The sequence below is a fragment of the Cucurbita moschata genome, unplaced genomic scaffold (assembly GCF_002738365.1).
Source record: "Cucurbita moschata cultivar Rifu unplaced genomic scaffold, Cmos_1.0 Cmo_Scf00027, whole genome shotgun sequence".
Classification (NCBI taxonomy): Eukaryota; Viridiplantae; Streptophyta; class Magnoliopsida; order Cucurbitales; family Cucurbitaceae; genus Cucurbita; species Cucurbita moschata.
Genome location: NW_019268543.1, coordinates 3264479 through 3279931, shown reverse-complemented (window position 1 = coordinate 3279931; position 15453 = coordinate 3264479). Strand labels below are relative to the sequence as shown.

The following is a 15453-nucleotide window of genomic DNA, read 5'->3' as shown; positions in this document are numbered from 1 at the left end:
AAAAAAAAAAAAAAAAAAAAAAAAAAAAAAAAAAAAAAAAAAAAAAAAAAAAAAAAAAAAAACAGAGATAGCAGTGATGAACAACAGGAAGAGACAATGTAGAACAGAAACAACAACTGAGAGAGAGAGAGAGAGCTCGAAGAAACACTCACATGGAGGAGAGAAAATCTGGGAAAATGGGTCTGAGTTGACTCAGCAAGATGAATCGGAAGAAGGGTAGTTCGAAAATGGGGACCCGAGATTCGGAATCAGAGTCTGAGGATTCAATGAGAGAGGGAGAGAGGGGTGGGATTCTTGAGGGAAGGAGAATGGCAAAGCGCATGACAGTAAGGCAAATACAAAAGCTCTTCCTTTTTCTATTAAAAAAAATAAAAACAAAAATAAAAAATAAAATTATTTTTTTTATATATAAAAATATAAACAACAAAATAATTTAAGAAATAAATGATATTTTCGGTTATAATTAATTTAGGGAATTGAAGTGACAAAGTGGGGGAAGCTGCATCTAGTGGGGCCCACAGAAATGAAAAGCAAAAAAGAGAGGGAATTTATTCTCAGGCACATGGAAACCCCACAACTCACTTGTTTTACTAAATAAAATAAAATAAAAAATAAAAATTTTCTAAATAATTAAGATTTAAAATATAGAAAAAAAAAAACATTTCTAGACCAAACATAGCTTTGTTAGATGAACACGACTCTCCATAATGGTATGATATTGTCCACTTTAAGCATAAGTTCTCATGACTTTACTTTGTACTTTCCCAAATGATCTCGTATCAATGAAGAAAGTATTATTTGTTTATAAACCTATGATCATTCCCTAAATTAGCCGACGTGGGACTTTCATCATCCAACACCTCCCCTCAAACAAAGTACGCCTCCCCTTAATCGAGGCTCGACTCCTTTGGAGTCTTAGTCATTTTTTACTGCCTTCAAAAAAGCTTAACACTTTTTCTTTTGGGGTCCTTTGTTCGACATTTGAGGATTTACCAATCTATTGGCACGACTAAGTTTAGAGCATGGCTCTAATACCATGTTAGATGAACACGACTCTCCACAATTGTATGATATTGTCCACTTTGAACATAATTCTTTGGACTTCTCTAAAATGTCTCATACGAATGGAGAGAGTATTATTTGTTTATAAACTCATGATCATTTTCTAAATTAGCCGAGACTTTCATCATCCAACAAGCCGAACATCAAATATATTAAAATTAAAAAGAAACTCTTGAACGGTTCAAAAAACACGTTTATAACGAAATAATTCGAATAATTCGAGAGAAAATGTATGGCGAGCATGTGATTTTTAGGAACTTTATAAAAGCAGGAAGAATATTTGTTTGAATGAAATCATGCAGTACAATCACATGAACAATAGTGCCACACACACACACAAAATAATAATAATAATAATAATAATTCAAGATTTTGGCTTTAGTCAAAACAATAATTAACATGACCAAATGACTACTCCTCTGAAATTAAGCAGAGATTGTTGAAATAAAATTGCTCTGATACTAATTTGTTGAAATTAAAAATCGTTCTGATATCAACTTGTAGAAAATAAACGCTCGCTTTGAAACTAACTCGTTTCCTAACGCTCAGATACTCTGAAGTTTCCTAACGCTAAAATTGGCCATAGCTATAGCACGTTTTCATAAAATACATATTCGCTTTTACTAAATTTTAAAATTAAAATTAATAACTGCTTCTCTCCTTTTTTTTTTTTTCTCGTTTAAGTTTATTTCCAACAAAACTCGGCTATAAACTTAAATGTTCTATTCAATTATTTTGCGTCGTTTTCATTTTCTCAAGCTCAGTCGTGGTTTCTTCAATTTTCTCTCCTTTTCCTTGAGCGGCAAAATAAGGTTGTCCTTCTCTAATGAAACTTCATTTAGATCTTCTCGAAAACGGCCCATCTGAGACACCAACTCTTCATTTCTCCCGTTCTCAGCCACGCTTGATTCAGACATCAAGGCTTCTTTCAGTTTACTCAATTCCTTTTGCAAGTCCACGACGACATTTTCCACTTCCATTTTTGCTTCCTCCATTTCAGCTTTGTCATGAGTGAGTGTCTCAATCGTGTGTCGTAAATTTACTGTCTCCTGTTGAACTTGATTTAGGTTCACGTCGAGTGAGTTTCTCTGTTGAGTCAGTATCTCTATATCTTCCTCATTCTTCACTAGCTCGTCCATTAGACTCTCAATCTCCAAGGTCTTTCTCTCTCTTCACACCTTCTTCAACTTTCTTCTTAAGATCAGAGATTATCTTCCCATTCTTTTCCTTCTCCTGTCTGAGATTCTCACTCAGCTAAGCTACTTCCTTCTCTAACTTTTCGATCTCCTTTTCTAAAACTCTTTTCTTTTTCAATCAATACTTTCTCCTTCGAAAGGTTCTCGTTCAGGGATTTCAACGTTTGCAACTGAGACTTCTCCACAGATTTATCCACGGCAGTTTTAAGTTGTTACTCTGAATCTCTGTTCTCCTCCTCATGATCTGGCAGTTCCATTGGCTCATTCGCTGATACAGCGATTTCGCCAAATTCTCTCCATTCCATCCTCTTTCTTCTTTCTTCCTCAAATTCTCTTTCCCGCAATTGGAGCTCTCTCTCTTCGAGCTTAGGCTCTAGGCTCTCTGTTATTCGGTTGTTCATCCTCCTTCAATTTTCTCGTCTCCGATACAGCGATTTCACCAAATCCGCGTGTATCACCTCATTTCTAACAGTTTCCATCGCCCACGACTGTCGCTATCGTCTTTCGTGCTGCCGTCTCCTTTTGTGTTCAGCTCTTCGTTTTGGGCCATCAAGAGAATGCCTCTATTTATAAGTTTTCCTAATAAGCAAGGCATTTATAAGTTTTCGGAAGCAAAGCCTATTTATTTCCAACCGAGATTAACTGATTTTTTTTTTAATCTGATCGACATCGACTGATTTTTTGAACTTTAGCGATTAAATTATTCTAGCCTGCTCGTCAGTTGATTCTTTATGTATTCGTTCAAAAACATGAGAGGTAGTCGATTGAGCAAAATTTTAGGGACGGTCTAAGGAAACTGTTCCCCAATTTCTAATCTACTTTATCATTGTATATGAAGCCCTAGATGCAATACGAATCCGTAGATGAAGAATGAGGCTTACCCGATTTTTGAGAAATTGCACGTGTTGGATTTGGGGATTCTGATTTGGAACTGGAGAATTTACCAGAAACGCTCTCGATTTTATCATCCACGTCGCGTCTTCAGGTTTCGTGAAGTTGAGAGTCAGGATCTGCGGTGGAAACTGACAGAACCTCGCCGTAACGTAGAGAGAGGCTGAAATAGGAGTCTAAGTACGGCACGAGGCTGCGGAACGCCGAGAGAGGCCGAGGAGGTGGAGGGAAGCGAAGACGATCTTGACGATTGAACAGAACCTTGCCGGAATCGAGCACAATCGGTCCAGTGGAGAATGGAGATGGCTTTTTGTACACTAATAGAGAGAGTATTTATCGACTATATATAAACTCATAAAAGTTTCCTAAATGAATTAGTATAATTTTTTTTTTGAATTACTTTCATTTAAATATTATATTTGTTCCTATTCAAATTTTACTCCGAGTATCCCAGATTGGATAGGGTTTGTTTGAATTAGTATAAATCTTATATTTTTTTGAATTACTCTCATTTAATTACTATATTGGTTCATATTCAAATTTTACTCGGACTATCCTAGATTGGGTCGGGTTGGTTTAGTTGAATCTACCAATGGTTCGGATTTGAATGAACTAAATCAAATTTAAATACAAATTTTTTGAATTAGAATGATTTATTTAATATTTTATTTTTAATAGAGGTAAAATAATTCAAACATTTTATTAGGATAAATCAATTTTAATATATATTTTATATTACCTTTAAAAATTATTTTTAATAGTCATAATAAATAATTATAAAATTAAATATAATTATATTAAAAATTTATTTTAAAATTAATAGTAAATTTGATTTGATTAACTTCTTAAAAAAGGCGGGAAAACCGAAGGCTGACCGAATGATAACGGGCTGACCGACTTAGGCTGTGAGAGATTTTTAACTATTATCCTTCTAATTCATTTGTTATATTTACATAAAACTGAATTTTCTATATCATTTAAATTCTTTTGTATATAATTATTTGTAAATTGCAAGTACCTTAAATATAAACCATTATTAATTAATAATTTAAGAACATGTGTTTATATTTAAAAAAATTGTGTGATTATTATTTTACAATATCCTATATTTTATAATATATTATCTTTTATATATATTAGTACTTTTTATATAAATTTTTATTTTATAGTTATAATTTCAATATAACAAAAACATAAAAATGTTATTTTCAAAATTACCGGATTTGGATCACATGATAAAAAAAAGTTTTCAAAAGACATCGTCAAATCTAAACTAAATTGAACGAATATGAAAAGATAACTAAATTATCAAATAATGGATAGTGGGTTAGTTTAGGATATAAAGATACACAACTAAATTATCAAATAAGATTGACGGGTGGGTTAGTTCAGGATATGCTTAAATTTTTTAACCCAAAGAGCCCTTATTAAATAATGAAGAACCTTTATTCAAAATTTTAAAAACTTAATTTTCAAACTTTTTACTATTCAATTTAAATATATATTTTAAAACATTACTTTCTTTTTTTAAAAAAATTAAATAATTAAATAAAAACAATATAGATATATATAAAACTATATGTTTAAAAATTAACTATAAATTCAAGTTGATTTGGTATTGAAGTTTAGGAAAACTAACTTTAACCTATAAAATTTTCATTTATTTGAACACAATACAAACTATACGTGTTAAATTAGGTTGATTGAATTTTCGGTTTTGGATGATGAAGTTTATTTAACACCCTCTAAAATAATCGAAAGCAAACCCGAAAAAGTTTTGAAAAAAAACTATTTTTGAAAAATGATTTTAGGGTAGGGGTAAAGATGTCATTTAAGTACCTATATTAACAAACAAACAAACAAAAAAAAAAAAAAAAAAACTCATTTGAATAATAAATAAAGAAGAATCCCCACCCCCACTATAACAAATACAGAAATATAAATGTCAGTATAGAGTTAGTAATATGAACCGTAATGGCAAAGCAAAACTACCTCTCTTCCTCCATAAACAAAACATCTTCAAAAAAAACTCACTCAGTCTCTTTTTCCTTATTCTCCTCTCCTCTCCTCTCCTCTTCTCTAAGCTTTCCTGTTTGGCACAAAAACAAACTTAAGAATGGAGTCTTTGATGGACAACAATTCAGGGAACTCCCTCTTTAGCTTTGAAGCATCCAACTCGTTGTTGCTCCTCGGCGCCACGATCACCTTCGCTTGTTCTTCCAACCCGAAATTCTCCCATTTGAACTTCGGGTCGATGTATTTCTTATACATTTCCAAGATCTCATTGTGGCTCACCACCCCCGGGTTTGTGAAGTTCCAAATCCCTTTGCAGTTCCTCTTTGCCATTTCGATTGAGATCGGTAGCAGCTCGTCCAGCACCGTCATGCTGTTCGGAATGTTTACCACCTTGTTGTAGCGGCTGATCTTGGTGATGAAGTTTCTGGGGTTGCTTAGATCTGATGATATTGGCATTCTTACTCTCAGTGTGCACACATTTGGATATTCTCTTAGCAGCTCCTCAACCTGCAAACATTTAGCCATTGCAACAAAAATGCTTCAATATCTTGCAAATGATAGTTTGGATTTTCAGCTGCAGGCCTCGCTTGCTTGATGCAAAGTGCATTGAAGTATCAAGAATTTCACTTGTTCTTCAAGTTGGTGTCAAATTAATACAGAAAAGTCATGACAGAAACGAGAGAATCAAGTAGAAACATAAACTATTATGTCCAGCAGTTCACATGCATCAATCGTTTCTTAAAGGAAACTGTAACAACCTAAGCCAACCGAGAAAGGACAATATCTATTAGTGGTGGACTTAGGCTGTTACATAAACTGCTTCTTGACATAGAAGATGTCAAATATTCATATAATGGGTTGAACGGAGCGTAACATGAATTATATGTCGTCACATGAAATGATGATAAATCTCGCTACTCAATCAACTATGGATTTGACAGGACAAGTCATATTAGATAGAAAAACTTCGAAGGGGAAAAAGAAAGAAAAGAGCTATTACCATGGCCTTGGTCTTGGAGTAAAATGAACCTATAAAATTTGGCTTATCTTCCTCCTTGAATCCAATGCCTGATCCCAGTTTATGCTCATTGTCATATTCAAAAATGCAACCAGTTGCGAAGTTCATCAACAGGAGACTTTGCTCCTTACATACATCCGCAAGAGTCAGTGTCCCAACTACATTTGCCCTTATAGTTTCAACCTTATGTGATTCACACCAGTCCACATTAGGCCTTCCAGTGACCCCTGCAGCATTGAACACATGAGTCGGTCTCACTCGCCTTATATCGTCAATTAAGGATCTTCTATCCTCCAATCTTCCATTGCCATACTCGAATTCTATTCCCTTTTCTTTGCACAGTTTGCCTAGCAAACCTCCTATCCAGCCAGTTCTTCCATATATCAAAAACTTCAGTCCTTGCTGATCTTGCTTCAAATCACCATCTTTGTTGATCTCACTGCATGATCTTGTCAATCTCGAGAATCCATACTGGAAAAACCAGGAATCTTCATTGGAATGAGTGGCTACAGAGATTCGAGGGTGTGGGTCAAGCGCAGCAGATACGTCGCCCCACCAGTCAGGGTTTTGGGTATACCAGTCCAATGTCCTTTTCAGCCCTTCTTCCCATGGTGTGCTCTCTTTCCATCCTAGCTTCTTCAACTTCTGGTCATCCAAGAAATACCTCTGGTCATTGAAGGGTCTGTCTTGCACAAAATCTATGGCTTTCTCAGGATTTGACCCAAACAACTTACAAATATCTCCTGCTACATCCAACACTCTCCTCTCCTTTTTGGTCCCAATATTGTAAACATGACCAATCACTCCTTTATGCAGAATCACTTCAAATGCCTGAGCAACATCCTCGCTGTATAGATAGCTTCTCACATTTGAGCCATTCCCATGGATTGGCAACTTCTCACCATTCATGGCCAGGAGAATGAACTTGGGGATAAGCTTTTCAGGGTATTGATTAGGTCCATAGACATTATTGCCTCGAGTTGTAATTGTCGGGAGGCCGTAAGACCGATGATAAGCCATGACCAGCATTTCAGCCCCTGCCTTCGTTGCAGAGTAAGGATTAGTGGGAAGAAGCTGTGAAGCCTCAGGATTCCCAATATCTGTCTCTAAATCAGTCTCACCATAAACCTCATCAGTGCTGACATGAATGAACCTCTTGATCCTTTGAGTGACTTTGCAGGCCTCAAGAAGAACATGAGTACCATAAATATTGTTGTTCGTGAACTCAAACGAGTTCCCAAACGAATTGTCGACATGTGTTTGGGCAGCAAAATGCATAATCGTATCAATTTCTTCAGCAACCAAAAGGTAATTGATGAGATCAGCCGAAACAATATCCCCCTTTATGAATCGAAAATTGGGAGAGGTCTGAGAAGGGCGCAGGTTCTTAATGCTGGAGCAGTAATCTAGCTTGTCAAGAGCCACAATCTTGTAATGCGGATAGTTTTTGACCAAACGGTTAGTAACATGAGAGGCTATGAAACCTGCAGCTCCTGTGATGAGAATATTCCTCGGAGCATATGCCTCATTTCCTGGTGCCATTTTCTTCTTCTCCTCGTTGATTAATTCAACAAATCACCACTGACGAACNAAACTTTGAATCCTTGAACCAGATCAAAAAAAAAAAAAAAAAAAAAAAAAAAAAAAAAAAAAAATCGAACAATATAAAGCTGCTTCATACAAAAATCACAATAATAACAATAACGAAAACGGATGAAAACGAAGAAACGATTCCAGAAGCATCAATTCCAACACAATCAGAGATTCATCAATCACAAACAAACGCAAATTCAATCAAAATTACGGAACAACAAACCATAAAATCAAAAGAACGCAACGCAAAAAACAGATTAAAAACAACACGACATTGAAAAACAAAAAGAACCGAAACAAAAACATACTCTGAGGATGATCGGAGGTTGAAGAAGGAAAGGTGCAGAAGGAGAAAGTTCATAGAAAGTTATAGGAACACAAGGAAAATGGAGCGATAAAAATGGGTGAGGGGGAAAAAAAGAGCGAGAACGAGAGGCGTAAGGGCCGTAATGGTTTGTTAGAAACTTAAATAGCTCTCTGACTACGCGATTAGAAGGCTAAAACAAGTGTTACGTGGTGCATGTCCCGCTTAATTTGCCTATCTTCATTTATTAATTTTTTCCATTAATAAAAATCCATATTATATTTCTTTTAAATATTTTAAATATATTTTTGGTAGTTTTTTTAAATTTGGGAATATTATTTATTTGTGTAAATTTTGGATATAAAATTATGATTCGTTGCATATATATATATATATGGTTTGAACTTTTAATTATATTTTTTTAATAATATATACTAAAATGGTAGGATCCGGCTATTATTGAAAGTAGGACCCACATAAAACAAACTGACATTTATATTCCTCTTTATCTTCGAATTTGTTACCGACAACAACAAATGTGAGGAATATCAGATAACAAGGGAGGTGGCCGTTTTGGCCGAATTTTATGGCCTGGATAGTGTGATGCTCGTGAATAGATGAACCAATTGCGTATTAATGCTGGAGAGGAAGGGCACGATATTTTTCTACAAGGCCAAATCCAAAACCCTCGCACTCGTTGCAGTGGAGGGATGACAAATCGAGTTCGATGTCAATAAGGAATAAAAAGAATAATAAACTAATTGTCCACCGAGAATAAAAATACACCATTCAAGAGTTGAGTTTATATATATATATATATATATAGAATAAGAGTACACCATTAAAAAATTGAGTTTTTAGATATATATATATATTATCTAATATAATTAGAAATTTTAAAATATTAGGAAAAAGTTGACAAAAAAAATCATAAGGTAGGTAAGTTTTAATTATGATTTAAAAATATTTTCGAAAATAATAGAAATATGGAAAATAAAAATAAATAAATCCACAAATAAGGAAATAAGCTTTCTATTATGGCATGGGTTTTGTTTTTTATGATAACTCTGCCAAAATTCTGATACTATGGTCACTTTTTTTCACGCGACATTATTCCAAAAGTCCCTTTTATCCTCCAACCGAATTTCTAAAAGTTTTTTTTTTTTTTTTTAATAATAATAAATACTTTATTTTGTTTCAGTAATATTTTAAGCTTTAAAAAATTTAATTAATATTCTAGTATATCCTTACGTGAATATTATCTTTAAAAAATATCTATAAAATTTAGAAGGTAGCATTAACACTCTTAACATTTATAAAAAAGTATTAATTTTTTTTTTGTGGTTAATATATTAACAGATTATCACACTTTTAATATTAATTTTGAAAGTTTGTTAGTATAAATTATTTTTGAAGTTTTTAGAAATTTTTAAAAAAGGAAAAGGAACTTAAAAATTATTTTTAAAATATTTTTGGTACTTTTACAAATTTAAGAGTATTTTCTAAATAAAAAAAAAGTATTTTTAATATATATATATATATATATATATATATATATATATATATATATATATATTTTAGTTTAAAAATATTATTAAAAATGATGAAGTGAAATATTAAAATTTAATGTTTAAATTAATGAAATTATAATTTTAGGTTTAAGTTGATACCATGATAAATAAAAAGATTTTTTTTTCTTTTATTATTGTTTTCTAATATAATTTCAGATTTTATAATATTAGGACAAAGTTACCTAAGTTTTAATTATGATTTAGATTATTTACGAAAATTGAAATATGGAAAATAAATAAATAAATAAATAAATACAGAAATTAGGAGATAAAGCATTAGAACTCTTCGTGCAACTCAATTTCAAATATTCACAAAATGTTTTAGTTGTGTATATACTTTTATTTTTTTCAATTTAATTTTTATGGTAAAAAATTCAGTTTAATTACAATATTTTAGTAATTCTAAATAAAATTACAAAATTTATGGCGTTTGATAATGACTTAATAAAAGTTTAAGAAATTGATTATTTTAATTGAAACATTTGAATTAATTTTTTTTAAAAAAGAAAATAGTGTTTAATTGAAAATCTCTCCCGGGTAAAGATATATGAAATGACCAAAATGAAATCCCGACGAGATACTAACCAGGCTGTGGAGAAATAAAAAGACGACGACTAATAGGAGTGAGCATCACGTAAATCTTTGATAATCATACATAAATGTGGGTTACGACAAAGTGATCAATTATATACAAATGGAAGTATCCACAAATACGACGATGCTATATGTGGAACACTATGTTATTTACAAAATATATCACTTTCCTTTTCCTCGTCCTATGGAGACAATACTCAGTCGTCTATTTCTGGAAATGAAGTTTTTACTACGACTGTGAGTAGACTCCATAGCTATTGCAAGATTCACCATCCAATACCAAACGAGCAGCCAAAAGTGAGGAGCAATGGAATTTTTGTAAAGAAGTTGTTGCGATATGAAATGGGATTGTTGACGATTTTGGATGCACAGGACTGTGTCAGACTTCTTTAGATCGTCTTATAACGAAGCATTCATTATAAAAGTGGTATGAGATCCCACGAAGCATTTCTTATAAAGGTGTGGAAATCTCTGACTTGTAGACACGTCTTAAAACTGTGAGGCTGACACAGGGCTGTTAACGATCCAAATACACATCTCTTTAGCTTACTCTTCTTGCAGTAGCCCGACTGCGGCTGTACACAGGGCTGCTAACGCCGTCCCTCGTCGACGAGTACATGCTGGCTTCGGCAAGCGATTGTAATTTGATGAGTTCGGGGAGAACGACCTTACAAAGATCGGGTCGATCCTTCCTTCTCAACTCTGCACATTTTAAAGCCAACTCTGCAAAGGAGGAGGTTTCTTCAACCGGCCAATCAGTAACAGATGGATCAAGAATTTCGGATAAAGTCCCTTTCTCAATAGCTCTTTCCACATGGTGAGTCAATCCCATGGGTGGCTTTGCTGTAATCAGCTGCAAAAACATGATCCCCAAAGAATATATGTCGGATTTTACACCGAGCATGCCAGTTTGTTGATACTCGGGATCGATATAACAGAACGTGCCAGCGGTTGAAGTCATTCGATATTGTGTCACACTGTCTGCTATAGATGGGGGAACAAGCCTAGCCAAACCGACATCGCTAATCTTGCTAACGTAGTTATTATCGAGCAAGATGTTGGCTGGCTTCAAATCACGGTGCACGAGCGGTTCAGGCTTAGTCTGGTGAAGGAACAACAAGGCAGTGCCGATTTCAGCTGCAATTTTGAATCTACGTTGCCAAGAAAGAGGTCTCGAGTTATCGCCCCGGCGAAAGAGGCAGTCATCCAAGCTACCATGTCCCATAAACTCATAGACCAAGCAGCCATATTCAGGGCATGCTCCAAGGAGAAGAACCATGTTCGGATGTCGTATGCAGCTAAGTACTTCGACCTAAACATGATGCCAGAAACAAGTTTAATAGATTATGTTATAACAAAAAACACCGGAGAATCTGTGAACGAACGATACCGATACGTTTCTCACCTCTTTCTGGAACTGTGACCTTCCTTGAGCTGCATCGGGGCGTAATACCTTAATCGCAACCGGTGTGTGGTCTAAATAACCTTTATAAACAGGCCCATAACCTCCCTCTCCAATCTTTAAAGATTCTGAAAATAACTCGGTAGCAGCTTCGATCTCCTCGATCGAGTACTTCCGATACCTGACGTCTTGGTTTGCTAAAGCATCTAATGCCTTCTTCTTCTCATCTGCTTCCTTGAATGCTTTCATTTCCGCATTAATTCTCTTCCGTGCTTCCAACTCAGCGATCCTTTTAGATGCTTCAGCTGCCTCCATAGCAGCTCGAGACTTCGCCTTTTCCTGCTCGACCATCGCTAATGCAGCTTCCTCTGCATGTCTCGCCTCCTCTAATCTCTGTTCTTCCTCGGATTTCCATCGCTGAAGCTCTACCGCCTGCAGCAGATGTGAAGAGTTTGTATGAAACTTCTAAACTATTTCCATATAAAGAGACAATTTCTTTCACCTTTTGTTTAGCTGTAATTGCTTCCTTGCAGGCTGTGCTATACATTTCCATAGTTTGCTTTAGTTCCAGCTTCAGCCTCCTCATCTCAGCCTCTACTTCTTCCTGCAGTCATCAACATATAAAAACAAACATCACGGCTTCAATTTCCTTACAACATCACGGCTTCACGGCTTCACGGCTTCTAACACTTACCATACTTTGTGACGAAGTCGATAATCTATCATCTTCTGATAACATCGATGAAAATTCAGGTGGATAGTTTACATCCAATGATTTACGTCCGAACTGCTGTGACTCGAAGCTAACATATATATCAGAATCGTTGCCACTGGACAGTCGTGGGGGAGTCCTTCCTGAATCTGGGGTGTCAAATAATGCAGGGAACAATCGGTCAACACTCGGCCTTCCCGAGCTAACAAAAGAAATATCGGTATCTGGCAGACTGATTTCCCCTGGCATTTTTCCATGGTAGCCTTTCCTAGTGAACGGTGACCTGTTCCGAAGACAATTTGCTTAATAACGCTCAACAGATCGCTAATTAAAATGAAGCCACCGTGAGCTGAGTAATGTAACTCATATCCAAGTTTTTCTTTTACATTTTGAGCTCATTAAGATGCCATAATAACAATTTGCACAAAATGTTGCTGACCTGAACTCGGAGTTGTCCTGAGATCGGCGTGCTGCTTCGAGGGGAGGCTTTTCAGGTCCTAGTTAAGATCAGATGGGTTATTCGAAGCAAACCATGGTAAAGGAGAAAAAGCATAGTAACAATTCAGGAAAAAACTGAACTCATATTTTCAATCTGAGGAAATTGTGATTCAGCTGAATGTGATCCAACACCAGATTGGTTCAGCAATAAACTTCGAAGAGGAGAAGAAGCAGGAGCAGGACGTGACGCCGTTCGCATATTTTGGATTTTCCCTCTTGATATGACATAAACATTGCAGAAGTCTGGTGCTCCTTTGATAACACTGCCCGGAATATCTATCGTCTTGAATCTTCCGAGGCAAAATGGTATATGAAAACCACCGAGATAGGAAAATTAAATACCGTTCGAACTCAAATGAACAAAACAGAGTGTTAAGGCTCACTTGTAAACCTTTTCTATTCTCGTTTCCAGTTTTTGACAAACATGAATGTTTAGTATTCCAAGAAATGCATATAAAATTTTGACAATAAAAGACAAGAAACGAGAACATTACTGAACGAGCTTTAGAAGTTTAGTGCGAGTGAAGAATTTACGAAACTAACTAACTACAAACCTCAAAAAGCCACTTCTAGTCGTGGCTCCGACAACCAAATTATCAATTCCAGCCTGAGAGACATATTCGATCAGCGCTTTTCCAACATCTACATCTTCTATGACTATGTCTTTGCAAGACACCTAACGCAAGAAAATAAGGTAAATTTATGATAAGAATGATCCAAAACACATCTTGATTATCATTTTTCTTCTTAAATTTCGCTTAGTTCTCGAATATCTATGTCAAAATCCATTGTACTTTCAAGTAATTGCTTCATTTATGGTAAAAAAGAGGTAGAGAACTTACATCTTTACGGGTACAGAAGCATCGAAAGGGAAGGAACAACTCCCTCGTGCTCGGATCAATTTCCTTGCTTACCGAAACATTGCTATTGCCATTGCCATTGTCAGTTGTTGACATTACCTCTGCACCCAAAAAGCATAGTAATTTCATTTCAATGGAAGCTCACTAAGACTATAAATTTGAAGAACATGGCATAAAATCCTAAAAAACAAAGTAAACGCTGTTCCACTCCGTCAATAATGATTCTTGTAACGTAACAGCCCAAGTCTACCGCTAGCAAATATTGTCCTCTTTGGGCTTTTACCTTTCGAGCTTCGCCTCAAGGTTTTTAAAACCCGTCTGCTAGGGAGAGATTTCCACACCCTTATAAAGAATGCTACGTTCTCCTTCCCAACCGATGTAGGATCTCATCGCATTTTAAAAAAGCTCGAAGAAAAAAGCTCAAAGAGGACAATATCTGCTAACAGTGAGCTTGGGCAGTTACAAATGGTATCAAAGCCAGACACCGGACAATATGCTAGCAAGGACACTCAACTCTGAGGGGAGGTGGACACGAGGTGGTGTGCCAGCAAGGAAGCTGGGCCCCGAAGAGGGAGGATTGGGTGTCCCACGTCGATTGGAGAAAGTAACAAGTGTCAACGAGGACGCTAGGCCCCGAAGCAGGGTGGATTGTGAGATCCCACATCGGTTAGAGAGGGGAACGATGGAAGCTCAAAGAGTACAATATCTACTAGCGGTAGACATGTAACCTCAAATCATACATTTTCCCCTTCTACCCATATATATATTCTAGCATTACATGACCAAATTTCCTACCCTTCTACACCTTATCTTAGAGGCTTATCTAGTAACGAAAATGAAAATTCTGATAAACAATGGAGCTTTGCGATAATAATATAACCATTTTTCATTGTTCAACAATTTACTTACTAGGAGAAGACAGGAACGAGCCAGAATGGGAGGAAGGTCTGAGTTTGACATGGATGAGAATGGCAGTTTGGCCCTTGAGAAGGAGATTCTCAGTGGCCCATTTGAGAGCAACTTGACTTCCTTTGTCCTTATCAATGGCGATTCCCACCAATTGATTTCCAGTGACCGCCTCCTTCTTTTCCTTTACAACCTTATTATGAGTCCACATTTCTCACCAATTGATTGCCGGCGACCGCCTCCCCTTTCTGCAGAAATCAACAGAACCATTAGAAAAAAAGCAGAGAGAAACAGAGGAAGAAAAACCCTAACCCTAACCCTACCAAAATCTCCTTGTTCCGGCAAAAGCAAGAAGCAAAGCAAGCTCTGTCTGGATTGCCGCTGTGTGTCGGAGGAAACTGTGATTCGTCGGAGAAGAAGGAAGGAAGATGGTCCAAAAATAAGAGCGGAGAGGCATCTGGAATTCGAACGAGAGGCATGATTTGCGGGGGCTGTTTCGTTGGTGGATTTCTCCATTTTCTTTTCCACCAAACTAATTGGGAAATTTGGAAGCTGTCTGTTTTCATCTAACTTCATCTTCCTTCTTCTTTCCCCCTTTTTCCAGTTTTTACAACTTTGAGCCAACTCGAGAACGTTCGTCCAGCTGGGGTTTCTTTTTTCATTACAATTTCTCGTTTTTGTCTTACCTTTTTTTCATTTTGGATAAATACTTAAAAATGCTAAATTAATAAAAATATCTCAATTTTTTAATTTATTTAAAAAATATTTAAATTTTTAAAAAATTTGGTAATATTCTTACACTATCAAAAAAAAAAAAAAAAAAAAAAAAA

At 35.6% G+C, this 15453-nt stretch overlaps 3 protein-coding genes across 7 annotated transcripts in view; all 3 read right to left on the bottom strand.

The window, feature by feature from the left end:
* LOC111462755 (exocyst complex component EXO70A1-like) overlaps window positions 1-322 on the bottom strand; it is a 4068-nt gene extending 3746 nt beyond the window's left edge. For all 4 annotated transcript variants that reach the window (XM_023106480.1, XM_023106479.1, XM_023106482.1 and 1 more), the window contains exon 1: window positions 153-322. The gene's annotated coding sequence lies outside the window, so the exon portion shown is untranslated. The remainder of the gene's footprint in view (window positions 1-152) is intronic.
* Window positions 323-5039: 4717 nt separating this feature from the next.
* Window positions 5040-8235, bottom strand: LOC111462993 (trifunctional UDP-glucose 4,6-dehydratase/UDP-4-keto-6-deoxy-D-glucose 3,5-epimerase/UDP-4-keto-L-rhamnose-reductase RHM3-like). Its single transcript, XM_023106822.1, has 3 exons — window positions 8085-8235; window positions 6166-7786; window positions 5040-5672 (listed from the first exon to the last, which is right to left on the bottom strand). The coding sequence occupies exons 2-3, from the start codon at window positions 7723-7725 to the stop codon at window positions 5229-5231; spliced, it is 2004 nt and encodes a 667-aa protein (XP_022962590.1). The 5' UTR covers window positions 7726-7786; window positions 8085-8235; the 3' UTR covers window positions 5040-5228.
* A 2081-nt stretch (window positions 8236-10316) lies between these two features.
* LOC111462696 (U-box domain-containing protein 52-like) lies at window positions 10317-15268 on the bottom strand. 2 transcript variants are annotated; one of them, XM_023106394.1, is made up of 10 exons: window positions 14963-15268; window positions 14627-14871; window positions 13700-13818; window positions 13412-13533; window positions 12939-13147; window positions 12799-12856; window positions 12342-12642; window positions 12150-12251; window positions 11651-12079; window positions 10317-11557 (listed from the first exon to the last, which is right to left on the bottom strand). In XM_023106394.1, the coding sequence occupies exons 2-10, from the start codon at window positions 14832-14834 to the stop codon at window positions 10787-10789; spliced, it is 2319 nt and encodes a 772-aa protein (XP_022962162.1). In that variant the 5' UTR covers window positions 14835-14871; window positions 14963-15268; the 3' UTR covers window positions 10317-10786. The 2 variants fall into 2 exon arrangements, with proteins under 2 accessions (XP_022962162.1, XP_022962161.1); XM_023106393.1 differs by having other exon boundaries at window positions 14947-15267.
* Between the last annotated feature and the right edge of the window lie 185 nt (window positions 15269-15453).